The following is a 27,317-nucleotide window of genomic DNA, read 5'->3' on the forward strand; positions in this document are numbered from 1 at the left end:
TGGATCATAATCCTTTCCAGGACCTTGCCAAGGGCCGGGAGAAGCGATATGGCCATGTATGACCAAGGATTATTCTTATCCTTCGCTGGTGACTTAAGGAGCACAACCATCCTGACAGTCTTCCAGAATGCAGGAAAATAATCCTCCCGCAAGCAACATTCAAACAGACACATAAGATGGGATGGCCTGCCTTGCACATCTCGCCAGTTATCCCATCCCAACCAGGTGACTTCCGAGTCCTGAGCCTCACCATGCTCTCCCCGATCCCACAACACTTCAGGGGAGAAATTTCTTCTCCTGCTTCAGCGCGACTGCCGAAGGCTAGGATCTCAGAAATAGTTCACCCAGCAAAGCGCAAACACTATCACGCCAAGTCAGTATAGTTTCACCTTGATGCCAGATATGTTGTGACTACGTTTCTCTCTGCATATCCGGTAGACCCTACCTCAAAGGTCATAACTACGCTCACCAAAGAATCGCCTCCAGTCTTCTTCTTTAGACTGCCTAAACAGACCTTTATAAGACGAGACACTCGGAAAGGCATAAGTTGATCAATATCAACAGCAGTATTGACAACACTTCCATCGCTTAATACGAAGAGCATTCGTTCACCGCGTGACATGTTTACCAAGGGCATTGGCCCGTGATTGTGATGCATACGTCCACTCATTAGTGACATCAAAACAGACGCGCAATCATTAATGACGACGGACGCCTTGGCCGACCTGCTAGCAGTGAACACCTGCATGTCTCCGGGTAAGCTTCTGACGCAGTCATTGACTGCCAAGGGTTCCTGCAACATGGCTACGCTAGTGTTGTGCTCGCACATGAACTGGCCGAGATCATGCATCACGGCAACCGCTCTGGGGCAGTTCTACTGCAGCAGGCGGGCGTTAACCCGAGCCACCTTTGCGGCGTAAATCGAGCACAACATCGACTTGATCGTATGCCCGGCATGAATTCCCCGGAACGCACAGTTCCAGCAGTGAACCTTGTTGTTGCAAGAGGAGAGCATACGCCAACTCTGGGAGCAACGAGCGCAGACATGGTTTTTCGCACGGCAGTCAGCAATTCATTCGACCTGAGCCTGTAACTAAACCATTTTACATACACCCTTTCTGTGAATGTAATCTAATCTATCACTGCTGGCGTGTCCTCAATTCCAGCATTGCTGACTGTCAAAACCCGACCGTATTGGGCGACTTACAATTTTCGCCTCTTTCTTCAATGGTTCAAAGGACATCTGGTCCCCCAAGTGATTCTCATGAATCTGCAACCCGTGTTCCGATAACTTCGAGTTCTCCACAACCTTCCTCTGTTCTTTTTTGGACGGCACGCGTAAGACCACCCCAGCGGGGAAGTACAAGAAATTATTTCCCTAAAAAGACAAAATGTGAACTTATAAAAAAAAGAAAATCAAGCAACTAGAGGAATTCACATCTTCGCTAGCCGCCACGCCAGTGCTGATTACAGTGCCAGTGCTCACTATAACTGTCGCTGCAATCCAACATGCAATATCTGTCAACCCAACTAAGTCTGACCAGCAAAAACTATGGGCAATCAAAGGACAACCGGTACCTCAGTTGAAAGTGATTATTACTAAAATTCTACCAATCTTAGTTTAAACTGAAGGACTACATAAAGCTCTATCACCAATCCTGTTACCATGGACTTCCCAGTCAAACTATCAAATACTCCTCAAGAATAAAGGGGACTATGCTGCAACCAACAAACTTCGCGTGGAAAACAAGGCGAAGTTTTATACATATGCTTTCCCCTTCCTAGTCATTGGTGATCTAGACCACACTTAATCACTACAGGGGACCTGCTGATCTGCTGAGGACCGGAACGCTTTCTGTGAAACCGTAGTCGTTCCGTAGGATGAGCATATGACAAGTCACCTTTGTGCCTCAATCCAATCAAAGGGATAAGTGATACTTTGGACCGCTTTGTGCAGATCTGCCACGCGGCGTAGAAATTCTATCCTCAGTATCGCTGCACAAAAAAGCAAGGTGAGTGTTTCAAGACACCGAACGGAAATCTTAAGTGCGTGAGTTACAGAGGAAGCCACACAAATTACCAACTATCGCAAGTGTCCTAACTTCGTTATAATTATGACCAGCAAGAACGCTCCAAATGAGCGTGATTTTAACGCGCTTTTTCAGTTGGCCACCCGTGTCTTCTGCCAATGGGTTACGTAGTGCCAATCTAACCATAGCGACTTTTCAAACGGAAACCAACCCTCAAAGATACCCTTCAGATCATCAAGCAATTTTACCTATTTTTAATGATGTTCAATACAGTGAATAACCTTATGGCAGATGTTACAATCATTCAATTGAGTATCTACTTTGTAGCCAGTTGGTCTTGCAGACACGAGTTTCAATTGTCGCTCGGTGGGTACTGCATGATCTGCAAATATTACTCCTATGTGAATCCAAGTATGTACACCAGCCTCATAGGTCCTCAGTTTCCAACTTCAACCACAGTCGCTTCGAAAGGCACTGACTGATGTACCCATCCTGCCGGAGGCACTGCAATACTTATCTCCAGAAAGTTCCTTGAGGTGGCCATTGTTCCATTGAGACAACTACGTCCAGGTTTATATACAGCATTTCCCTTTACTGCCACAACCAGCTCTTTGACCCATCCATCCTCAAATCGCAAATCATGGTTCCTGAATTTGGAAAAACCGGAAGTTGATTGGCAAGTTGATTGGCAAGTTGATTGGTCTGAAACTAGTTTGGAAAATTTTAAATTTGGTTTGGAAAATTCTGAATCAGACCTGCAAAGCCTATGTTCTTAATACATGTCAAGAGGAAGAGTCTTATTCAATTGTAAGCCTGACATTCGGTTATAGAACTTTAATGAGGAAGATTCGCGTAATGACTACCAGGTAATTCCTTTCAAAATATAGAGAGGGTCTAAAGGAACAAAAGAGGCAGACTGTCATGAAGCTCAGCGCAAGTGGTAATCCAGCCCAAGTGGTGATCCACTTATAGGAGTGTTATTAAAGCAGGTACCCGTTCAAAAAGAACTTTCTACAGATCAAAGTACAACTTAATGTGGAGATAGTGAACTGCGTAAAATTCACTTGGGCCGCCATCGAAGCGACTAATTGCCCTTAGGGGAGCTGGCAAGATGTATCATGAAAAACGAGTAAGCCTGTAAAGAAGTGTAAGTAAACTTGAAGTTAGTTCAAACATCTTGAGTGACGGTTTCGCCCAGGGCAGAGGGAACTCATCAGACACTGCCTCACCTCTGCCCTGGGAGCAGCGTGACCGAAAGTGGCAACAGGTGGTAATCGCTCCATTTACATATAATCGCAAACACGACATGAGTGTGAATTATATTGAAGTGAAATCCGTCCTAAGTTCAAACGTAGACCAGGCCGCCGGTAAACTGACAGGTTGGCTCTCCAAGGTTCTGAACCCACAATGGCGGAGGCAGAAGCAGCTTTTAGCATCCGGTCATCTACTGTCAAATCCACTCTGAAGGGGAAAATGGTCGACAGGTGACCATTTTTGTGCAGGAATCCAGGGTCCCTAGAGCATTCTTGCTGTCCCTTAGAAAGTGGGACCTGAGAACTCTAGTAGGGCTTTTAACGGGACACTGCTCCTTAAACTACCACATGGAGTGGTGGCCTCGGTCATATGAAGTCAATGTGAGGGGGGTGTGGAGACGACTCTGCACTTCATATGCAGCTGCCCGGCCTCCTCAGACCTCAGACGAATTTACCTTGGTAAGGTTTTCTTCAACGAAGAGTCTACGCCTTCCCTGTCTCTGGAGAATGTTCTCGAATACGTGGAAGCTTGCGAATGTTATCAACGAGTGGCCGATGAATAGACGATCTCCGGGGAGAGTACGATGGGCCTATCAGAGTTCTGAGTGCTTGGAGCTGCGGTTCCCCCACTAAACTAACTAACTAACTAAGGCTCTGGCGAGAATGATACCAAAAGTAGAAAGTATGTTATATAACTTTGGGTTGCTCATGTTTGGGGACAGGAGTTGATTCTTCTCAGGTCCGGAATCATCTCAGAGGCCCGGAATAGATACACACAACAAAATACCTGACGTGGAAGGGATTACTCACGCCCTGGACAGACGGTAGATTGTAAAATGGCTCCTGGCTCCTGCTAATTAGTAAAAAGCAAATGGCCAAGAAAGACCTGGGTAAAAGCATGCAATAAACTGTTGTTGTCAAATTGTTTACCGTCGTCTATTGACAAAAGTGGGTAAAGCAAAGTTAAATAACCTCGTTGGTAGCCAAGCGTTACACTTTAAACCAGATGTCTGCAGTCACATCCTATACGTCTGAACAAACTTCAACGAAGTTGTTGAAAATCTTTGCTTGAAATTCGCTTTTCTTTCAGTTTGAATTGTTGAGACGCATTACTTCCATTCCCCGGAGCAATGCACACCCATCTATCCTTGAACAGTAGCAAGGACTGACACACATTAAGATACTTGAACGCAAGCTTGCTTGAAAGTGAAATTAGTCTGGAAAATCACCAGACACAATACTACACTTGCCAATACTCTGGGAGACTAGAGGGTTCCTCCACAATGCCCGTACGTGCAAAAATGTGTTTAATGAAGTTGAAAATTATTCCGTTGCATGCCATTTAAATTAATTAAGATTCCCATGAACTAGTTTTAATTGATTCTGGGTGTAATTGTTCTCCCAGAATGATGCCGTCAATTCAGGGTGAATCTCCACCCTCCGCCTCTCCCTTGCAACTTTTCATGAAATTAGACAGTTTTGCGTGGATTTTTGGTAAACAGAAAAGTTCAGACGAGTTTTCATGACTCCAAATTGTTGGATAGGCCATTGGATTGAATTTTCCGATAAATATCGATAAAAATGTAGAGATGAGCTGGAAATAATCACTTGTGCCGTTCAGCTGGATGGTGATGGAAAAAACGCTGAGGAAGATATCACTTCAAATGTTCGATAAATTTTTTATCAGAGTCGAACGCCTTCGAACCCATTTCGCTCTTTTACGAATTTATGCAAAGTTCGCTTTCCAATCTATTTACGACCCACATACATACATAGCGGGTTGAACGCTGAAAACAAAATTTTCCAATTTAATTTTTTTTTGTTGCTATGCCTGGATGCCGGCGGCACATCGAAAGGAGTCTTAGTGGTGAAAATAATTTAAACTTTCTCATGCAGGAATGGAGGAAGGATGCTGTCCGTGGAGAATTAAGAGTGGAATCCATTCGAGTGCATCTGGTGCACACTTTGCGGGGTGGGTGGAGTCTGCGGAAATTCTTTATTAGCAGCGAAGAGCTAATGTGTTCCTGACTTAGCATTACATCAAGCATTCCTGGAAAATTAATTATGAGTTTCATCTACTTTGGTGGTTTGGGTTAAGGACAATATGTGCTGAGTTCCTTAGAACTTTTCGTTAATTCATAATTTGGACATGTTCCTTGAATTGGGATAAATTTAGTTACAGAAATGCACTCTTTCAACGGTCGTAGTTACTAATTTGTGGTAATACGTTTGCATTATGTAGGAAATTCAGATGTAAGGATTAAAAACTGCTGAAGTTTTACTTATGTAGTGACGGGAATCTCAAATTCGTGGAAGATCCAAGCTGCATAGACGTAACGATGATGTGCCCCGGTTTAAGCGATGAGCTCTTCGTCCGTTATTAAAACTATACAAAGACGTTCAAAGAACCGGATTGGACGAATTTGTTTGGGTACTGGATGAATTTTCAACCCGATCTCCCTAGGAGGTGAGGGTTTTATGAAGGTCGAGGGGGAGGTGCCCTCTCTTCAATCCAGATGGTTTAATTGTCAATCCCGTTCCCTCAAATGAACAGGAGGGTATGCAGGAATAAGCGGGAGCCTCTATTCAAATCGGGGCGGTGACACCCCTCAAAAAGTTATGGCGCTTCAAATGGGGAGTATCTTGATATTATCATGGTAAAAGTTGATTAGCCAGCGCTACTTTACGAGAAGGAGGGGATAAACAGGGCGCAGAAGGATAATTTCAATTCCCTACTGCAATTTAAAGTCAAGTTAAAGAAATGGATTTATTGAGAGTGCTATGCCCGCAACAGCCTGAGAAGTAAACCTACCATAGTTCCTTTTAATACGGTGCGGCGGTGATCAATCATAAGGGCAGAGCTGGTAAAGCTGGCAAAAGCAGGAGTGGCGTGAATAGGCTATGTTGGTACGCTCGTCCGCTAAATCCAGTTCTACTGAAGTACGCCGTCGACATATGCTTTTATGTCCCCGTGTTAGTCAGGCGCAGGAAAATTGTATATATACTTTCTTTATGCATAAGGATCCCCACTGGATCTCAATCAACAATTTGCGAAGATCCCCCCCCTGGATCCCTGAATGCTATGGAATGGAAAAAGCGTGAAAAACCAACTCGGCTACATGCATGAAGCCTACCTGAGATCTGTGCGCCGCAATTAAGGAGGGAAGTTCCTCGATGGATTTCATCTTCATCCGATGTCTCCCTTGTTGCGTCGGTATCTACCGGCCATAGAATATGGAAATGTACCTTCGCATATTCTATAAAGGAGAGATCAAGGGACATAAAGGCAAAAGTCGAACCGCTTGTCCTTGAAACGGTCGCGAAGGGTCCATTTAAATTCAGTTAACTCACTAACCCGTAATGTTGTCAACATCAGTCGGCGTCATGTGACTGAGTAGCGTATAGGTAAGAGGTTCATTTTTAATCGAGAGGTGATGGAAGCTGAAATAGAAATCGGTCCCTGAAATGGGAAGTTGTAGTGGGGTAGATGTGATTGTCATTGCCCATTGGCCATTCCTTTTGGCAAGGTCAGAAAAGTTGAACTTTGCCAATTCCTCTTGTAAACGGCCATTTGTTAGGGTCTCGATCCTTGTCAATACTGCTTCCGCTGACAGAGGTGCAAAAAGGAGGGACTGAAGAAGGCACTTGAACAGTAGAATTCTGAAAAAAAATGGATCATTCACTGGTGGCAATGTGGATCCCCGGACTTTTGTTGTAGGAGTTAGTATCTTTCGTTTGTGGAGTATAAAATGATTCGCCACTACCTAGGCACAAAATATGAACCTAAGAAAAAGAAAACGATTCGGAAGCAATATTCATTTTTTTTTTGGAGTAGGCAGCATTAGGAATGACCCGATCCAACACCAAACGACGAACCTCGTTATCCAACCAAATGGTCCACATAATCAATACCCTCTTCCTGACAAAGGAATTTGTACGATCTCTACTCCTATGTAAGATATCCAAAATGAGGAAGAGCAAAGTATTGGAAAGGATCACGTGTAGCAACTTTCAGCTTCTTTCTCCACAAGAGACAGAGAGAGAAGATCAGTAACCGTGTGTCGGAAATTACGAGAAGAATCTTCATTAAAACAAAGGTTATGAAAAGCAGTTTCGAAAAAGCGAGGATTAGACACTTCCTAACGCCTAAGAGCAACTGCAGAGACATTTACTGCTTCTGGCTTCAGAGGGAGCAATTCAATGTTAATCTCGGTGACACCAACATGGAAACGTTGAACACCACCAGCATAGTTTGAACCAAAGTTTTGCTAGTTGCAGTCTGAAATAGTAGGCGTGATCTGATAAAACCTTTAAGATCTATGCGAAAACTTGAGCAGACAGGTTTGCTGAGTTGTTGGAAGCATAGGAGGGGATCTTTCATGTATTATACACTGGCAAGTACCCAAAGTCAATAAACCTTCCTGGCCATCCATTTTCCTATGATCCCTTTGTAAGGTTTTGTGTAAACACAAAACCTTATTAAAATCGGTTTACTGTCTGTCTGTCCGTCTGTCTGTCTGTCCATCACACGCATTTTTCTCGGTGACAATTGTAGCGATTCACACCAAATTTGGTAAGAAGGTGGGAACTATCAACGATCACGCATATAGTGAGTTACATCCCTTTACGTTCAATTTAAGGGGGGTTCCCATATATGTAATTTTTTTTTCATCAAATATAATCATATGGGGTATCAAATTAAAGGTCTCGGTTAGTAATTTTTAAAGCCGGTCTTAGTTTTGACATTTGTTGGAAAGGTGGGGAGTGCGGGGGGTTGAAAGTGATCATTTTGTAACGAACCCATTCTCTCTGAAAAAAGTTAGGGGTTTCCCAATGTAAGATGCCTATGCTCCGAAATACCCTCCATACCGATACCTGTTCAAATAAAGTTAATAATAGTACATTACTATAATTTTAGTAATTGGCAGGAAAACCCCCCTTGAGTTTACGGTAGAATCACAGAATTTTTCAGCAATGTAGCCTAAAGTAGGGAGCATGATACTGCCAAATTTGGTGAAAATCGCACTATCACTAACAAAGTTATGCTAAGTCAAAACTGTCGCTTCTCTGCAAATTCAAGGCTATGAATGTCAATATCACTTGAAAGTGGAAATTTTCACATAATATATGCATATTTTACGTGCTACATGCTAATGGGACAAATGCACATTCAAATCTCTTTATAAAAGAAATACACAAAACCTTTCACACCTGAAGCGTCTAGCTTCCGGTTTCCCGGAGTGGAGTACATCGTCTATAATGAATTGGTCCGCATGAAATTGGTTATTGGCTTGACTGAAAGTGGAATTGCGTTCAGTTTCACCGAATGGGGACAGAATTGATATTGCCACTTGTGCTTTTGTCAGCATCTATCTGATTGAAAGAACTCCATGGACGGAACTCCATTAAGTTGATATCCCTATCTGCGGCCTTGCTGATCAACGAATCGATCTATCCGACGCAAAGTCTACCACATCCTCTTTTTCTACCATTGCTATTGCTCTATCGACTGATACAAGATGATAACGTCATTGTCTCCATTACTGCGCGGCGCTGTTCATTATGTTTTATGATCGGCAAACACTCAGAACCATATAAAGGCGAACGACACTGCGGTAAATTTTAGACATTAGACGTTCGTTGATGCGTCGATCACAAAGAAAGCCAGTTGTGGAACTCCATTTCATCCAAGTTGCATTGATGCGTAAAGCAATTTCGTAACGCTGTTGACTATTGGTTGCAAGCATTGAACTGAGACATTTGAACCGCTCAGTTCTAGGCAAGTCTGATCGTTTTTGCGTTTGATACCAAATATATTTTTGGTTGTATTAATGATAACGTTCTTCCGGTGGTTGTGAAGTACATTTGCGGATGCTTTATCTCCAGGACATCTGACATTTCCGGTTATTGCGACACTAATTTCCCTCTTTTAGGTGTTACTGAGGACTTTGTTGTGAATAGCTTCAGTGTTCCATCTAGCTCGATTTCAGAGGGGATTCATTGTGTTGTTATTCGAGGCCGGGGCACTATACCAACGAGATACTTATCTGAAACTAACTCCCTTTCTCATCGCCACTAACAGTTTGACCGGTGCAATTCGACGTTATTCGTGTTCAATGCCTCGGCCAAATACTCTTGTGGTCGGGTATCTTCTTCATCTAATAACGCTTGCAGATCAGCGTCCTTTAATGTTTCTGGTTTTCCGGAGTATTCCTTTTCCTCTACACGCACTGAGTAGATGCGGACTCTTCTACCTCCAACCAAACTATGGTTTGAAACGTGGGCGAATTTACGTTCGATATAATTCGCACAAATGGAGTGTTTGGCCAATTATAAAAAGGAGCGTATAGCAGCTACGAATCCCTTCACTCACGCTGTACCCGGGCAGAGGTGAAGCAGCGTCTAATGAATTGCTTTTGTCCTGATACGAAATTTTAGATATTTAAAGTTAACTAAATGCGATGCTAGTGCCATCTATGTATGAAGCTCGGAAACATAGTTGCTTCATTGTAGGCACTAAACTTTGTTTTCGCCCTGGAACTATACTACCGTTTGACCGCTCATTGTTTGTCTGTTAAAAGGCTATTATCTTTCATTAACCATCATCAACGGCGCAACAACCGGTCTCCGGTCTAGGTCTGCCTTAATAAGGAACTCCAGACATCCCGGTTTTGCGCCGCGGCCCATCAATTCGATATCCTTAAAAGCTGTTTGGCGTCCTGACCTACACCATCGCTCCATCTTAGGGAGGGTCTGCCTCGTCTTCGTTTTCTACCATAGATATTGCCATCATCCTCATCCATACGGATTAAGTGATCCGCCCACCGTAACCTATTGAGCAGGATTTCATCCACAATTTGACGGGCGTGGTATCGCTCAAAGATTTCATCGTTATGTAGGCTACGGAATCGTCCATCCTTATGTAGGGGCCAAAAATTCTTCTGAGGATTCTTCTCTCGAACGCGGTCAAAAGTTCACAATTTTTCTTGCTTAGAACCCAGGTCTCCGAGGATTACATGAGGACTGGCGGGATCATTGTCTCGTTCAGTATGGACCCTATGGTGAGACGTTTCGAGCGGAACAGTTTTCGTAAACTGAAATAGGCTCTGTTGGCAACCAACAACCGTGCGCAGATTTCATCATCGTAGCTGTTATCGGTTGTGATTTTCGACCCTTGATAGGAGAAATTATCAACGGTCTCAAAGTTGTATTCTCCTATCCTTCTTCTTCCCGTTTGACCAGTGCGGTTTGATGTTGCTGGTTGGCGTGCAGTGCCGTCAGACTACGTGAAACCGGATGCTGGACAGCGAAGTCCTACGGCCACAGCAACATCCTAGACGAAGTACCTTGGGAAATTTGGGCATCCCCCACGGACTATGCCACAAGCAAGCTGAAATTCCCGAGAAACTTTACTGTGGACTTTCCAACCAGGGCAAAGTGGAAGACCGGCGGCGTCTTACAGGGTTTTGACTTAGTACTCTCAAAGATCAAAGATGGTCTGTGGAGTCGGCGTGGGGGTTTTCTCGAATACACACAGTGTATGCAAGTCGTATGGTCTTGCAAGTTTCGCCAGAGTATTCCAAGTGGAAGTACTAGCGATTTTGGAAGTCTGTCGATCGCTGGAGCGAGATTCGAGCCCCAAGCGTAACATAACCATTCTGACCGACAGACAAGCGGCCATCAAGGCCTTGTACTCAACAACGATATCTTCCAGGCTGGTGGGGCAGTAGAGAGACGTGCTGAACCGTCTAGGCAGCATGCTCAAGGTCACCCTCCTCTGCATTCCCGGGCATAGAAACATAGAGGGGAATGAGCGTGCTGACGGATTGGCCAGGCGAGGCTCTGCTCTTGGCAGCCGTTTGGTGAATACAGTCGGTGGTTCGTTGGCAACTGTCAGGAGCGTAGTCTACTCGCACTACCTGACAGCTGCGGGTCTTAGATGGCGAAGACTTGCGAGCAGTGCAACGTCAAGGAGAATTTGGCTCGCTTAAAATATAGCTTGACCACGAGAGCTCCTGTGCCAGACACGTGCAAATGCATTCAAGATTACGGCGGTCTGCATGGGGCACTGGCCCATAGGCACATGGCCGAAGCTGCAGAGAAGGCAAGGAAACGCTAATGCACTTTCTCTGCGATTGGCCAGCTCTAGCTAGAGTCAGGCTACGGACACTGGGCAAACCATTCTTTAGAGACCTCAGAGATATTTCTGGCTGCACGGTGATAGAGTTGCTTTCCTTCGTGATTGCTACGGGTTGGCTCTGAGGATCCGAGCCGACTAGACTCTGCCTCTCTGCTCTCATAACAGCAGTCACGGTGTTAGGAGTTTGTGGCATCAAAACGTCGCAACACAGTGCTAATTGGGCTGTTCGGAGCGGCCACTGATACCTACCTACCCCCATTGCCGGCCATTAAAAAGCTTACGATAGCATTTGTCGATGATTTATTGAATATTTTTCAAAATTTTAAGAAAGTATAATCTGCAGGTAGCACTAATTGAACATTTTTTTTTTCTTTCCAGGCATACACCAGAAATAATACGTCCATTAAAGATGAGTGTAATATCCTCAAAGAATCTCAAAATATTTCCACATCTACTCATCTGACTGTGCTTAATTGTTGCGGTTGAAGGAAGGATTTCAACAAAACCTCAAAGAGCATAATTAGCAAAGGCAAAGCATTAGAAAATTGTCTTGAACGATAGCCGTAAAGGCATCACACGCGTGACCAAAATGAATATCTCAGAAGTTCTGGATGAGCTTTGTCAGTTGGTTAACCAATCATCTGAGACAGCCTCGTGGGACGAACTACTGCAGAACTACAGCACAGAACTGAACATAAGTCATCTCCTCAACACAAGTTGCATGACGCTCACCGATGATTTGGTGAAGGAGTCATCGCGGGACGCGATACCAATTTTAGCAACAATAACCATTTGTTATATTTTTATTTTTATTGCCGGCGTTTTGGGCAACCTAATTACGTGCACTGTGATATCTAGGAATAAATTCATGCATACCGCTACCAACTACTACCTATTTAATCTAGCTATATCGGATTTGTTGTTGTTACTGTCAGGTGAGTGGCTTCGATAATTGAAAATGGTTAACCATAGCCAGAAAAACACATTATCACGGAACAGGATCCTTAGTCCATTTTCCATTAGCAAAAATAGTTTGTGGGTGGTCCAGAGTTTATGTTGGTGAATTTAATTTAAATGGGCTCCTTTGTTCGCTACAAAAAAATGCACACAAGTTGAGTACCAAGTGCTGTTTCAGCAGAATCTGGACCATGCATGCTCTGAAATTATTACGATTTTTACATATTAATATTCTCAAATGGACTTCTGGATTCTGGTACTTGGAAAATTATTTTTTGAGTATCCTGTGACCATTTTGTGGGGGAGCACTTTTAAAACTGTAGCAGCAGTGACGAGCTTTTTATAGTGAAAAGTTAAATTTTTTTCTAATTTTCGCCCACACGAAATGGTTAGATTAAAGCTGTGCATATCGAGTGGAATATTTTTATTATTTTCAACATTTTCTTTGTTACCAGGGATGCCGTATGAAATCTATGATATTTGGTTCCCGTCGTCGTTTCCCTTCACGGATCCTATCTGTATCCTAAAAGGGCTTCTATCAGAAACATCAGCGAATGCAACAGTATTGACCATAACAGCGTTTACCGTCGAAAGATACATTGCGATATGTCATCCGTTCAGGTATTTATTGTAAACTTATGACTATGATTAAATCTGATTACACATATAAAAGATCAATAAAGAGACAGCTCTTCGGTGAGAAGAGAGAGAGAGAGAAGAAATAGAACAATTTCTTGGTGGCTACTTTTTTCGATCACCCTCGTGGTGAATTCTAGAATGAAAAGAAGCTCCAGGGAAACGCCCTTTAGACGTATTCATGAAAGTCCTATAAATGCATTACCCCACTCCAAAAAGTTAATAGGACTAGAAACGGAGACCTTGGTTGAGGTGTGGAAGTAGGACTGGATTACTAAGATCAACGAAAGTGGCATCCGCTCCCAGATTAAAGGACCTGGGCGCCACATATCGAAAGGTTGCGTCAGTCACTTCGAATGTCATGCCACCCGCCCACCAGCGACCTCGTACCCTGGACGGCATAGTGTAGATTTGATCGGTATTTAAGACTACCACCATTTCGAGAATTCGTTTCGCTCCGGAGTGGGGATTAGGTATGCCCCATTCAACTGCCCTGGCAATGAAGTCGTCCCAAACCAGGATCTTCCTATCTATTTCCAAGTTAGCCAACCCATATGGCAGCGGCACTTGATAGCGGTAGAATGGAGATGGATCTTTGTTCCGATACTGTTGTAGTAGTTGTAGGATGCGGAACTTGTCAACTGCGTTCTAGTGCTTTTCAAATTTACTCTGAAGTCTGGACAACGCCCCGACCCCGCAGTGTGCCCAACGATCTCATCAATCGCACCACGATTATTGCATAAAATGCAACTCTATCTTTCGTTGCAGCATGATGCCCTCCTGTCAGGTCCCCGGAAGGTTGTAAACGCGTGCCCTGTAAAATTTAGTGTGGTGGCTCGAATCTATATCTTACATGGTGCCCAACCAATTTTCGCTGTTGGGAAGTTGGGAAAGTAACACCAATCCGGGCATTGGTTACCTCCGGATATTCGCGAGTGATGGCCTCCTCCACTTCTTTCTTTTCTGTGAGGCAGTCAATATCTCAGTTTTCCAGAGAGCAGTGGGTTCCAGGTTAAAACCCAGTAACCCCTTGATCGCCTCAAACGACATGCCTTTGTTTGTTGCCTTCGGATTTAATTCGACGAGTACTCCACCAACCTTCCTTTTCCAAATGGAAGACACTTGTGCTCCGCTATCTTCTGGCTCCGGATTTCGCTGAGGACTTCCGCGAAGGTCTTGCTTTTCGTCGGTTTGATGAGCAGAGCTTTCCTTTCCAATCCTCCTTCATTTCCTCATCTTTTCTTTTGGTACTCCACATTCGTGACCACCTTAACTTTAAGCAGTGGTTTTCTGACGGCGAGTCGTATTGCTGCCTCGTCTCCCTCTTCATCTTCCTTTTTTTGGGCTGGACACTACTTGGATGAAGTCTCCTTCAAATCCAATTTCCTCCTTCCGTTTTTTCTTCAATTAGCTTTACAACGGGCTACTTGCAATCTGTTTGGCGTTTATGGTGCTCTCAGCGGCAAGCGCGGTTTCTTGCGCTTTTCCCACATTTTGTGTTTCTCTCCGTGTCCGGATGTAGTAAGAGATATGATTCAGAAGTTGGTCCAACTCCATCAGCCAGTTTTTAATGTCTTTGTTGGCTGCATGCGTTTCACAACTGCCGCGTAATTTCTTGACAAGCCTTCCCTCTTTGACTTTCGTAAGAACAGTGGGTTATATTCAAAGTTATCTGCTCAGTTTCAGTGATTTATACTGTGCCTCTTTTCGGAATAATAGCATTGCATGATACTGTCTGGCCTGCAGTCTTCACCCACGCAACACCTTGCGAGTCGTTTAGCGCCACCACTTTGCTAGAAATTAGTAAAAGAAAAAAACAACCTAAGCTACTAACTATGTTGTCTACAATCACAGTAACCTTTTCAATAAATTAAGTTTCAGAATCAGACCCAATGTATTCAACTTAAACAAAATCTCCTTTATAGGTAGATGGTTATTTAAGTAGCTGATAATAATGAAACACGATACGCCCCCTACATCTTTCTCCTCAAACTGAGTTCGTAGCTCGCATTCAGGTTATTCTCTACTACAGCGTTCCACAGTAAGTTCTTCAAAGAGGGATGTCAGCTGAAAATAAGGAGGTCGCGGGACCTTCTTTCGCCCTAATTGCCGTTTCGGTTAGGTATCATAATTTTGGCGACGGAACTCAGAGGCTGCAGCTGGAGCACCCTGGCGGGTGCCACGATAGACAATGCTAAGTTTAATTACGCATTGGTCATCCTGAGGGATGAGTCAGTTGTACTCGACGTCAACGTGCTGAGCGGGGGCTCCTACGCCCCATTTAGTGGACAGCTTATCAGGTGCCGTTCAGTAAGTCAGAGAGTCAAGCTGAATCAGTTGTTGATGGATCTGACGCTTGGCGACTGCACCCACCGCCAGCTATTTCGGGAGATGAAGCAGCTAGTTGGGAACAAAGTTGGCTCGGAGCTACTGAAGTCCTTGTGGCTTCAGCGATGGCAACAGAGCACTCTGCACTTTTGGTAGTGGAGGTATCGTGTAAAGCCGCCAAAGTGGCGGAACCGGGACGACAATTTTCGCACTTACGGCCAATGTGGTGACACTGAGGGCGGCAATGAATGCTTCGACGTGCACTTCGAGAAATGGATGTTCGAGTAGCTGTTCGCCCCGATCAGTATGGAACTTCGGCGTGTGCTGGTACCATCATAGGTTTGCAGAACAGCTCACTAAATGTGCTAGCCCATGCAAGGCTCTCGTCCCCCTTTAAAGAAAACTGAGTTCGCTGGAGCATGCGACGTCGTCTACCCGGATTCCAGCAGCACACCGGATTACAGAAAACGATCCCTTTAGCGAGCTACCCGGATTCCAGCAGCACACCGGTTTACAGAAAACGATCCCTTTAGCGAGCGCAATTACCAGGTAGATATGACCGTGCAGGTCTCGGTCCTCGACATCTCTGGACTCAACAAGCTTTTTCCTCAGCAGCTGAAGTTAGCGGTAGCCAACTCCACCCATCGCAACTTACGTCTACACGCAAGTAGACGTAGGTCTTGGCTTGGGTAGCACTTTTTCATGGCCTTTCATACTGGTTGGCCTAAGTGTCCTCGTATTAGACGGCGACTTCCTGTGTCACTGTCGGTTGGTGGTGAATATGCAGCGTAGGTCCCTGACAGATCTCACAGACCCTCTTGGGTTGTCAGGAAAAATTTCAACCTGCTCAAACAACAGCAGTTGGTTATCTAAAATCCATCTGCTCCCCAAACCTAACGGCGAATGGTGAGCTTCCAGACGCTTATAGACTCCTGGATGCTCACATTGTCCCGGACCAATACCCCATTTTCCTCATTCAAGACTTTGTGCATTATCTGGCAAACAAACAGTCTACTGCAGGCCTTTTAACGCCTTCCTGTCTGGTCCTAAAACCAAAGCATCGCAAGAGCTTATGTGGTCTCCAGAAGCCGTCCAAGTTTTGGAAACCCAAACAGGATGCATCCCTAGACGCATTCATCGGCACCCCAGACAGTGGAGTCGGTGCTACTCTTTACCATATTGTGAACCAAAGCCGACTAACTTTGGGTTTCTTCTCAAAACAGTTGAATGCCGCTCAGCGGATCGCCTACGATTGTGAATTACTAGCCACATATCTGTGTATCAAGTACTTCCGTTTTTCTCTTGAAACCAGGGCGTTCACCATGTTCACAGACTATAAGCCTCTAACTTTTGCGTTAAGATAGAAGCCCGACAAAACGTCTCTTCTCCAATTTTGACACTTTGCCTATATTTGTTTACATTGGACTTTCAATATATGCCCGGTAAAGATAAATTAATAGCTGATACTTTGTCTCGGATCTCTGAGATCAACATCCTGATCGCAGTCGACTTTTCAGCAATCGCTGTGACCCAGACGGATCTAGCAGTTCTTCAGCTGTAAGATCACTAGGCACGCTGCGATGAAAGTGGGTGTTTTCTTTAAATTAACAAAGCGTTTTCACACTGTATGGTACACTTCGACATTCGACTCGCACGGATACAAGTATTGCCTTAGGATAGGTGGCCTGAGAGAGTACCTCTGAGGGATATTATAGGACAGTCATGTGCTGAGGTTCTCTGCCAAGAGGGGATTCCACGCTTTGGTGTTTCCACGGTCCTCATCATAGAGCAGGGAATGCAATTCGAATATACTCCTTTCTCTGAGCTTGGAAAACTCGTTGGATTCAAACGCCAGCGGGTAACCGCATAAGATCTGCAGCCCGATAGGATACTAGAACGTTGACATCCGACGGTGAAGGCAGCCATTATTGTGTGTGACACGCCGTCTTGGTCGCAAGTCTTGCCTTTCGTTCTGCTTGGTATCTGTACAGGAATTCGGGAAGAATTTACTGCTAACCCCGCTGATCTACTGTACGGGGAGACCCTACGGCTCGTCGACGACTAGGTCCTCGACAAGATAGACGGGCTTGAACAGACCAGATTGGTGCGCCTGCTAAGGAAGGCCGTTCCCAAATTAAAGCCGCTTCCGCCAGCGGTGTACACCTCTAGGGAGCTTGAAGTCCGCAACCACATTCTGGCGAGAAGTGATACCACCCGAAACCCGCTGCAGCCACCATTCGGGGGTCCCTATAAAGTCCTCGACGGCGGGGAGCACATTTTCATTTTGGACATCGGTGGGAACCTCACGACATTCTTCTTGGACAGCTTGCAACTTTTTCTCCAGGAGACAGACGGCACTGGAAGGAAGCGGGAGAGCCGTGTACGTTTTGCTATCCGCCAGTTGACCACGGCCGAGTAGACCCATCGAAGGGTTCTTTAAGAAAAGTCTAATTTCATAACTGCATAAATTTGTGGAGTAAATATAAAAGTGAAAGATGGAAGCTTGGAAAACGAAGGCTATTTCCTTGATGGTCATGCCATTAAAAAATACTGCCAATCCACGGAAGGACGTAGAGGTTCTTTCACTGAACAGCAGGCTAGTGGGTCGTCCCACAATGCAGAAATTTGAAAGCAAGTAGAAACTTCATGGGAAGCCCAGTCCGATATTATTGCATGATCTCAGGAAGTTTAGTCCCCACAAACCATCACAAAATTGAATCAGAATAATAGTCTATTACTCCTATCCTTCCACTGAATATAAAAATAGGACATATCCAGACATGGACATGGACATGGACACAAATAAATACATTTTTTCTATAAGTTGTCACGCTTGCAATAACTTCTGAAGGATTTATGATTGCACAGTAAAATATCGGATCACCAGACAATCCCAGTTCATGTTCATGTATCCGGGGAAAAGTTGTTGATTCCCAAGTTTTCCAGTCCCTACTTTACCATTATATGCTGGCATCTGCAGCCCAGACGAACATTGTGTGATGTTTTCTATATTTGAGCTCCTGCAAGTGAGTATCCTGGATACTACCCCTTGCATTGTGAGTGCATTGAATTGAATGCAATATGAGCTTGTGCTTTTCACACGTACTATATAAATATATGAGTAAGGATGCATATATGCATATGTTCACATGCTGCAATGTCCTTTTTTAGAAAGTCAGCTGGTAAGTACCAAACGATGTAGTACTTCGAAAGTTAGTGGGTGTCAGTTCAGTTTCAATAAAGAAGATATTTTGTGGTTTATTCTATTCAAAATGCAGAAAGCATTTGAATCGGAAAGAAGATGAAAACGTCCAGGGTAGATTCTAAGCCTCTTATACGCCATGTATTCAAAAGGACCATATTTATGGGCATATGCATACATACCACGCTGAAGTACGAGTGTATCTATGTTTCCATGAATTGCTCACTCTGCACCGAATCCACTTGATGACAAACGAAGACCAGCCCAGCTGGACTATTCATCCCCATAATCATTGCTATCGCAGAACAGCTTCCTTTTAATATATTCCACTTTTCCATGTTTCAATTGCAGGCAGCACACTATGTCAAAACTATCGCGTGTTGTAAAATTTATTCTGCTGATATGGATGTCAGCATTCATCCTGGCCATACCACAGTCAATGCAGTTCGGCGTGAGAAATAGTGAAAATGGAAATCTGTGCACTGTTACGGTAAGTGGCTGTTGAATTTCAGTTTTAAAATTTAAACAACCGAAAAATGGGACCAATTTCCGAATCAGCTTAGCAAGGAGCGTTAGACTGGCACAAAGTCAATATTTTGCTATGAATCCTTTCTTGCCTTGTATGGAAGCAAATCTACTCCTTTCCGTTTGTCTGTATCTTTTTTTTTGGGATTTTCCAGAAGAGCATCTACATGGCACACGCTTTTGAAGTGTCTGGATTTCTGTTTTTCATTGGACCCATGACTGCCATATGCGTCCTTTACGTCCTCATTGGGATCAAGCTGAACAAAAGTAAATATTTGCAGGAAGTTAAACGAAAGCCCAGCGAACCGAATCGGAACGTGAGCGGACAGACGCGTGTCATACGGATGTTGGGTAAGTAAATTTTATGTTATATTTATGTTGGGGGTTACAGGCTTGCTACAGGACTTTCCATTTCCATTTCCATATTTTTTCCCATAGGCTAGGAGTACGCACTAATGGACCTGATCTATATATGTAGGTTGAATGGATTTCAATAATACGTTCACTGAGTTAACATGTCCGCGATTTTATTATAAAATTACTCAGTAAAATATTGCAGCCTCCTCCTCCTCCCTTGTGTCACTTAGCACTTCATAGCAACAAGGCACAGAAGTGACTCCTTCATGAATTTTCACGGGCCATATACTTCTCACATCGATGATAATTTCAATTTTTGATAGAACTGAATCCAATTAATTAATAAAAGCTCAGCATGCTAAACTCTTCTAGACTACAATAGACAAATTCGGCTCCATTAACACAAATTGGTATTGCACGAATGTAGCCGCCTGTTATGCATTTAATTAAGACCATATCTGATTGTGATAGAAGAAATGATTAAAACCAACCTTGAACTTGTCCGCCCGAAATTGACATGGTAATAGACCCAAATTTATGACAATTCAAAGAGGACAAACCGGCTACCATCAATTAGACAAATTAGGTAATCTTGGTCTGCCAAATTAGGCGAAAATAATCCACAATTGAATCAAACGAATGATTTCTGTGCAAATGTTTGCTTTGCAATCATCTGAAATGAGGGAGTTGATTCCGATCGGAATTTTGTTTAAAAGGACCCTCATATGGAGGTGCAACGACTTCCGTGAAGCGTCCACTCTAATAAGGACCTAAAAGCATGTCTCGAGGGTGTATCGAACTCCGGCGTCGTATATCGGGAAGGTGGAGTCGGCCACAATTTCGTAATCTCATCCCTGAGTAGACGCAGCGAGTGGCTTAAACCTGGTCTGGTGTCCAGTACAGGGTCGGCGGGGAGTCGCAGATTCTCCTCGTTCACCATCTCCGCGCGGCTGGCCGCGAGTTTCTCCCGGTGGGCTGCGCGAAGGCCGAGGAGGACTACGACGGATCATCGCGAGCCCTTAAGACGGCTTTCAGCGTCCGGTACTAACGTTCCAGCATCACTTTGGACTGCGGATGGTATGCAGTGCTTTTGTGGCATTTGAAACCCAAAAGCTTGCCTAACTCAGAGAAAAGGGTAAACTCAAATTGCATTTCCTGGTCGTGATGACCACGGCACGTACAACAAAACACGCGATTCATTCTCGACAGAGGGCCTCGGCACATAATTGTGCAGTAATGTAAGCCGGAGGTTTTGCTTCAGGCCACCGCGTAAACCTATTTATGATTGTGAATCAATACATGTAACCGTGCGAGTTTCGCAAAGGGTCAACGATGTCGAGGTCGATGGGATGGAATCGCTTGGTTGAACGGAGAAATACGCCTACTTTATTTTTTACGTGCTTGTTGATCTTTCATTTCTGGCACGCGATGCACTGTCTGGCCCAAAAGTTTACGTACTTTCCGGTGAAGTACTATTAGGCCAGTGTACTTCGATGATACAACGGAGACAGGTATTGACGAAAGCTTAGAGCCTTTGGGTAACAGTGGAGTTCACTTTCCATGGGCTACTACCGTATAGGAACACAGAAACAACACTAGCAGAGAACAGTTTCAACTTGATGTTGGTGTTGAGATAACTCCATTTTCAAATTTTAGGCAAGGCAGCGAAAGCGGACCTAGCGTTGTTAATATGTCGACCGACATCGAATTCGCTGCCAATATCGGCAGAAACTACGCTTGCTAGATATGCCAATTAAATGACTACTTCGAAAATCTGTCCATTAGTGCAAATAGGAAGAGAATGCTGACCCATCGGATTGAGAACCTTGGTTTTGTTGATTTTTATCTTCCTTGTCCGCATAGGAATTTGGAAGTTAAACAAACACGGGACCTCGGATGCATCTCGTGCAAGATCAACACGCGAGCTAAATCTGCAAAGTGAAAATCATCATGATCAACGGCGCACCAACCGGTATCCGGTCTAGGCCTGCCTTAATAAGGAACTCCAGACATACTGGTTTTGTGCCGAGGTTCACCAATTCGATACCCCTAAAAGCTGTTTGTCGTCCTGATCTACACCATCACTCCATCACAGGCAAGGTCTGCCTCGTCTTTTTTTCGGCCATAGATATTGCCCTTATAGACTTTCCAGGCGAGATCATCCCCATCCGGATGGATTGGGACCCGCCCACCGTAACCTATTGAGCCGGATTTTATCCACAACCTGACGCTCATGGTATCGCTCATAGATTTCGTCGTTATGAAGGCTGCAGAACCGTCCAACCTCATGTAGGGCCAAGAGTTCGCAATTTTTCTTGCTAAGAACCCAAGTTTCCGAGGAATACATGAGGACTGGCAAGATCATAGTCTTGTACAGTAAGAGCTTTGACCCTATGGTGAGACGTTTCGAGCGGAACAGTTTTTGTAAGCTGAAATAGGCTCTGTTGGCTGATAACAACCGTGCGCGGATTTCATCATCGTAGTTGTTATCGGTTGTGTTTTCGACCCTAGATAGGAGAAATTATCAACGTTCTCAAAATTGTATTCTCCTATCCTTATTCTTTCCGTTTGACAAGTGCGGTTTGCTGTTGTTGGTTGGTTGCTTTTTGGTGCTGACGTTACCACCATATATTTTGTTTTGCCTTCATTGATGTGCAGCCCAAGATCTCGCGCCAACAGCCGCCTGCTCGATCTGGATGAAGACAGTTTGTACGTCTCGGGTCGTTCTTCCTATGATATTGATAACGTCAGCATAGGCCAGTAGTTGGGTAGACTTAAAGAGGATCGTACCTCTTGTATTTACCTCAGCATCACGGATCACCTTCTCGAGGGTCAGGTCTAAGAGAACGCATGATAAGGCATCCCTTGTCGTAGGCCGTTGTTGATGTCGAATGGTCTTGAGAGTGATCCTGCTGTTTTTATCTGGCCTCGCACATTGGTCAGGGTCAGCCTAGTTAGTCTTTTCAATTTCGTCGGGATACCGAATTCTCTCATGGCCGTGTATAGTTTTACCCTGCCTATGCTATCATAGGCGGCTTCAAATTCGATGAAAAGATGGTGCAACTGATGGCCATATTCCAACAGTTTTTCCATCGCTTGCCGCAGAGAGAAAATCTGATCTGTTGCTGATGCGGCTGGATTGAAGCCTCTTTGGTATGGGCCAATGATGTTCTGGGCGTATGGAGCTATCGGGTTTAGCAAGATAGTGGAGAATATCTTATATATGGTACTCAGCGACGTGATACCTCTATAATTGCTGCACTGCATAATATCCCCCCTTTTTATGTATGAGACATATAATGCCCCTTTGGCAATCATTAGGCATTGATTCGCTGTCCCACATCTTGAGCACAAGCTGATGAACCACTTGGTGAAATTGGTCGCCTCCATACTTAACCAGTTCGGCTGTAATTCCATCGGCTCCTGACGACTTATGTATTTTAAACCGATGAATTGCACGGACTGTTTCTTCTATGCTTGGTGGTAGCAACATTTTTTCGTCGCCTTCAGTAGGCGGACCTCCAACTCGACGGTATTTTCGTTGTTGAGCAGTTCATCAAAATATCAACCCATCGCTCCAATATGCCCATTCTGTCGGAATTCAGATTTCCTTCTTTGTCTTGGCAGGATGAGCATCGAGGTTTGTAAGGCTTCATCCTGCTGACTTGTTGGTAAGACTTGCGTGCCTGGTGTGGTTGCCCCCAGTACTTTTCGAGTTCACAGACTTGTTGGTTCTCCTAGGCTTCCTTTTTCGTCTCTTAAGTCGTTTCTCCGGTCGACGGAGTTCGTGATAAATCTCCGTGCGTGCCCGCGTGTTTTGAGAATGCAACATTACTCGGTATGCAGCATTCTTCCGTTCCGTTGCTAGCTTGCATTCATCGTCAAACCAGCCGTTCCGACTTTTCTTGCGGCAAGTCAAATCGCTACGCCCTTATTTTTGCAACAAGCAGTAGGTGAATCCCTTGCATGTGGCATGAAGGATCAATCTTTCAATCCTCTGATTTGATTTGAAGTGGATTGTCTTTGGTAGTCGTTTGTCGATCTGAATTTGTCGAACAGATCAAAGGCACATAATATATGAGCGACTGGAGAATGACCAGTACAGAATGTGTGGTTCGGGACTTTGGAGACGTTTTACGTGCGGCTGTTTGAACAGGCATAATGTTGTGGCTAAGGTGATTCATCAAAATCTTGCATGTAAGCATAGGCTTACAACGGGAGCATGTCCGGCTTGTAGATATGAGCCGCAAGTGGTACTCGATAGTTCTGAAACAAATCCACGTGTCCAGTTAATCATCGGTTTACCCTCTTCAACTAATTGTGCTTTGGTTGACTCCGACCTTGAATTTGAAGCTCAACGTCACTGGGACCATAGCAGAAACCGTCTCGAATTTTTCCTAATCTATATGGCTCGAAGAAACTTAATTACAACAACGAAGTCCATTGGCATCCGCCTGCATCCCACCTTAGCCAGAAACAAACGGTGGAAATCCATATAGTAATATGCATCAAAAGCAAGTCTATGCGAAAGCAAGAGGTCAAGGATCCGAGAAATTGATATATTAAATCTTGAAATATTTAAATGGAAATGGATTAGAGATTAGAGGGTGGCTGGATTTTCCGCTGGTTCGTTCTGCACCGATCAAGTTATCATCCTTTGGGTCATTGTAGAGGAGTATGTAGGGTGTAGATTTCCGCTTTATCTGAAATGATCTACGCAAGAGGGCCTTTTGGAGTAGCTTTTACTTATTGTCAAAGCGACGTATGATAGCGCAAAATGTGACCTGCTACATTGAGATAAAATCTGAATTCGCAGCCTGAAGTAGTCGTTTAGGAGACATTGCTGAAGCCAGACTGATACCAGAAAGATCGTATAAGCCCTCTCCAAAGTTAAAGCTCATATTCCGCGAAATTTCCATTTAATCGAGGATTTTTGGAGAAGAAAATCATTCATAATGGATGCATTCCTACTTAATCCCATGCCATATTTCGTTAAACTCTATTGGTTTTTGTTGAGTATTCATACTATCGAAAGAAATTTATCTAGAAAAGCTTTGAAATTTGGGAATGTATGTGTTAAATCACCCGAATTAACATGTGGTGTAACCCCAGAAACCTGATTCAATTATAGTTGAAATTCAATCTGCCATTGGGCCACATTCCAAGCATCTAACTTTGGAGTACATAATTTCTAACATACATATGTATTTGGTAGCATTATTGTTACGCCTCACTTCCAAGGATATCACTTTTATTGACTTCAGCAGGTGCTGATGAGAGGATTACGTTGGAGTGGGCGAAGATAAGGGTAACCTCTGAGATACTTGTGCTGGAGTATTGTCCAGCATATGTGAAAGCCAATTCTGGAATGGCAATGTGAAGTTCAACCACAAATTTCTGGACTATAAATTCCTGGCACTACCATATGTTGCACAGGGGATGGAGGCAATTAGTATGGACTCAATGTGGCAAACATTCCAAGCAAGAGAGCCATATCATCATTCGAAAACAACATCTAATCGAGTTAACTGTGTACATTAAAACGTAAAAAGCTTAAAGTAATGAAATTTAGTCCAGTTTGCGTAGATCTGCGCGTTTACTTGCATCTGCACAATTGTTGCTTAGATACGTTTCTCGAAGTTGCAGAAAGGATGCAGGATATACGTGGCTTCATAAATATGTATGCGGCAGAGCAAATGACAATGGAAATACTAGAAATGCACATTTTACGAGCTGAAATGTCTTTTGAATTCTTGTGAAAGCAACGATGCTCTTTAGTCGCACATCCATTTTCATTAGGTATCTGCGTAGGATAACATAAAATTCAATGAAACCTGTCGCGAAGCCTTAGAAGTTTTCTGCGACTATAGATATACAAAGTTGATAGTTTCCAACCGGTGAAATAATGTGTGATATAGGACGCTCTTAAAATATACATATACATGTCGCTCATTAACCATAGTCAAGTCTCTTTCTTCATTTTAGAGTCTGGTTGTTTGGACAATCAGGTGAGAGGTCCAGTTGGCGATATCTTATATGCCCGTAGAGAGTAAGGTAAGATAATAATTGACCACACCGTCCCGTCCCTCCAACCACTCCTTGGTGGTAGTGTTGAGCCAGATCTTTCCCTTTCGGGAATACCAATCTTTGCCAGGGATTCCCGTACTCGATTCAAATTAACCGTATTCAATGCATTTCTCACGTCCAGAGTCGCCATCACGCATCTTCGGTCAAAACAGTAACCAATTTGATGGCATCAATGGTTGATCTGACTTAACAGAAACAATCCTGTGAATCTGACGAGTATCCTTGGCTCTCAACAAGCTGAAGTAATCTGTATTACTCACTCTAGCATTTTCCTCACAGTGTCTAAAAGACATCTGGGTCTGTGGGAGAATGACTTACCCGCATTAGGCTGCAACACCAACTTCGGCCGCTTCAATGCAGCAGGAAATATCTCATCGGACATGTATATCTTGAGGCATACGGCGAGCATATCTGGTCTGGATTTCACCGAAAGCTTAAGGCCCTTATTCGGTATGCTTACCGCACATTTTCAGCAGCTCGTCTTTGGTGATTGGCGGAACTCCTCTTGCTTTGGAATACCCCAAGATGATTGTCAACAAAAGGATAAAACATGTTATCCGCGAAGTGAACGGGCTCTGAATTATCCCATCTCTATTATATAGGCGCTCACCAAAGGCTTAAGTACGCTTCCGAGCAACACTTGTTATCGTATTCCCTCTTGCTTCGTTGGATGGCAAGCTTGAGTATATTGTGGACCTCCCGATAGGCTTCTTTTGCGCCTGATCAATTCTACCTACGGCTCTTTGAGTGGGTCGGTGGCAGGCTGATCTAAGGTTGACTACTAAGGAATGAGCACCAGAAATGAGCAAACACTTACCCATGAACAGTCTGAAAAGAAGGCAGTATGGGGTATGCACATATCCACCAAATGAGTTGTGCCTCATGGGGGATCTGACAGTTCGTCACAGGTCTGTCTGTTTATTTGTCACACGCACTTTTCTCAGAAACGGCTATGGTATTCCTGCGGTGACCGTGTACTGCTTGGATCCCTCATCCGTATAGTACCAAAGTGTCCTCTCCAAGAGATAACTTCCAAGGAGCTTCGTCAAATAACTAGGGACACCCATTTTAGCCAGTGAGCTTTTTATTCACTCCCAGCTAGCGAAATTGAACGCATTTTTGACGTCCAACATCACCACGGCGCAGTATTTATTAGACCACATCGCGTCTTGAGCCAGCTTCAAAACAACATCTACGGCGTCGATCGTTGAGTGGGCTTATCGAAATCCAAATTGTCGCTCCGATAGTCCATCCTTATATTCAATGAAAGGAAGCAGTCTATTGTAGATGGCCCATTCGAACATATTTCTTACCGTGTCGATGAGGCAAATCGGGTGGAATGATGATGGATGTCCTGGGTGCTTATTCGGCTTCGAGAGCAAAACTAGTTTTTGCCTCTTCCACCGGTCGGATAAAATTCCTTCTACCATGCATGTTTCAAATACACTGATAACCCAGTCGGGTCTGGTCTTAACAGCGAGTTTAAGAGCTCTATTGGGAACAGCATCTAGACCGGGTACTTCGTTATCACCAATTCCCCGCAAATTTGCCCAAGCTCCTCCTCAGTTACCGCAGGCGTGGTGTAGACGTCGAATGCTTGCTTGTGTTGTTTGCGCTCCCCTTTATCCGGGGGGAAGAGCGCCATCACAATATCGACCTGGAGATGCAGGCAGGTCAGTTCTGGTGTTCGCCCTCCCATCCTCTTCATAAGCACTCTGTACGGTGTTCCCCACTGGCTTTGGTCTGCCTTTCCGCAAAGCTCCTTCAAGCATTTCTCCTACCTCAAAGCTTCACATTTATTT

The 27,317-nt window shown here is 44.2% G+C and overlaps 1 protein-coding gene across 4 annotated transcripts in view; it reads left to right on the forward strand.

Moving 5' to 3' along the window:
* LOC119652498 (pyrokinin-1 receptor-like) overlaps window positions 1-27,317 on the forward strand; it is a 222,782-nt gene that overhangs the window by 170,660 nt on the left and 24,805 nt on the right. For all 4 annotated transcript variants that reach the window (XM_038056681.1, XM_038056684.1, XM_038056682.1 and 1 more), the window contains 4 exons: window positions 11,802-12,358; window positions 12,836-13,001; window positions 18,898-19,036; window positions 19,227-19,422. In XM_038056681.1, coding sequence (XP_037912609.1) covers window positions 12,013-12,358; window positions 12,836-13,001; window positions 18,898-19,036; window positions 19,227-19,422 — 847 coding nt within the window. In that variant the 5' untranslated portion in view covers window positions 11,802-12,012. The remainder of the gene's footprint in view (window positions 1-11,801; window positions 12,359-12,835; window positions 13,002-18,897; window positions 19,037-19,226; window positions 19,423-27,317) is intronic.

This window comes from Hermetia illucens, chromosome 3 (assembly GCF_905115235.1).
Source record: "Hermetia illucens chromosome 3, iHerIll2.2.curated.20191125, whole genome shotgun sequence".
In the NCBI taxonomy this organism is placed as follows: Eukaryota; Metazoa; Arthropoda; class Insecta; order Diptera; family Stratiomyidae; genus Hermetia; species Hermetia illucens.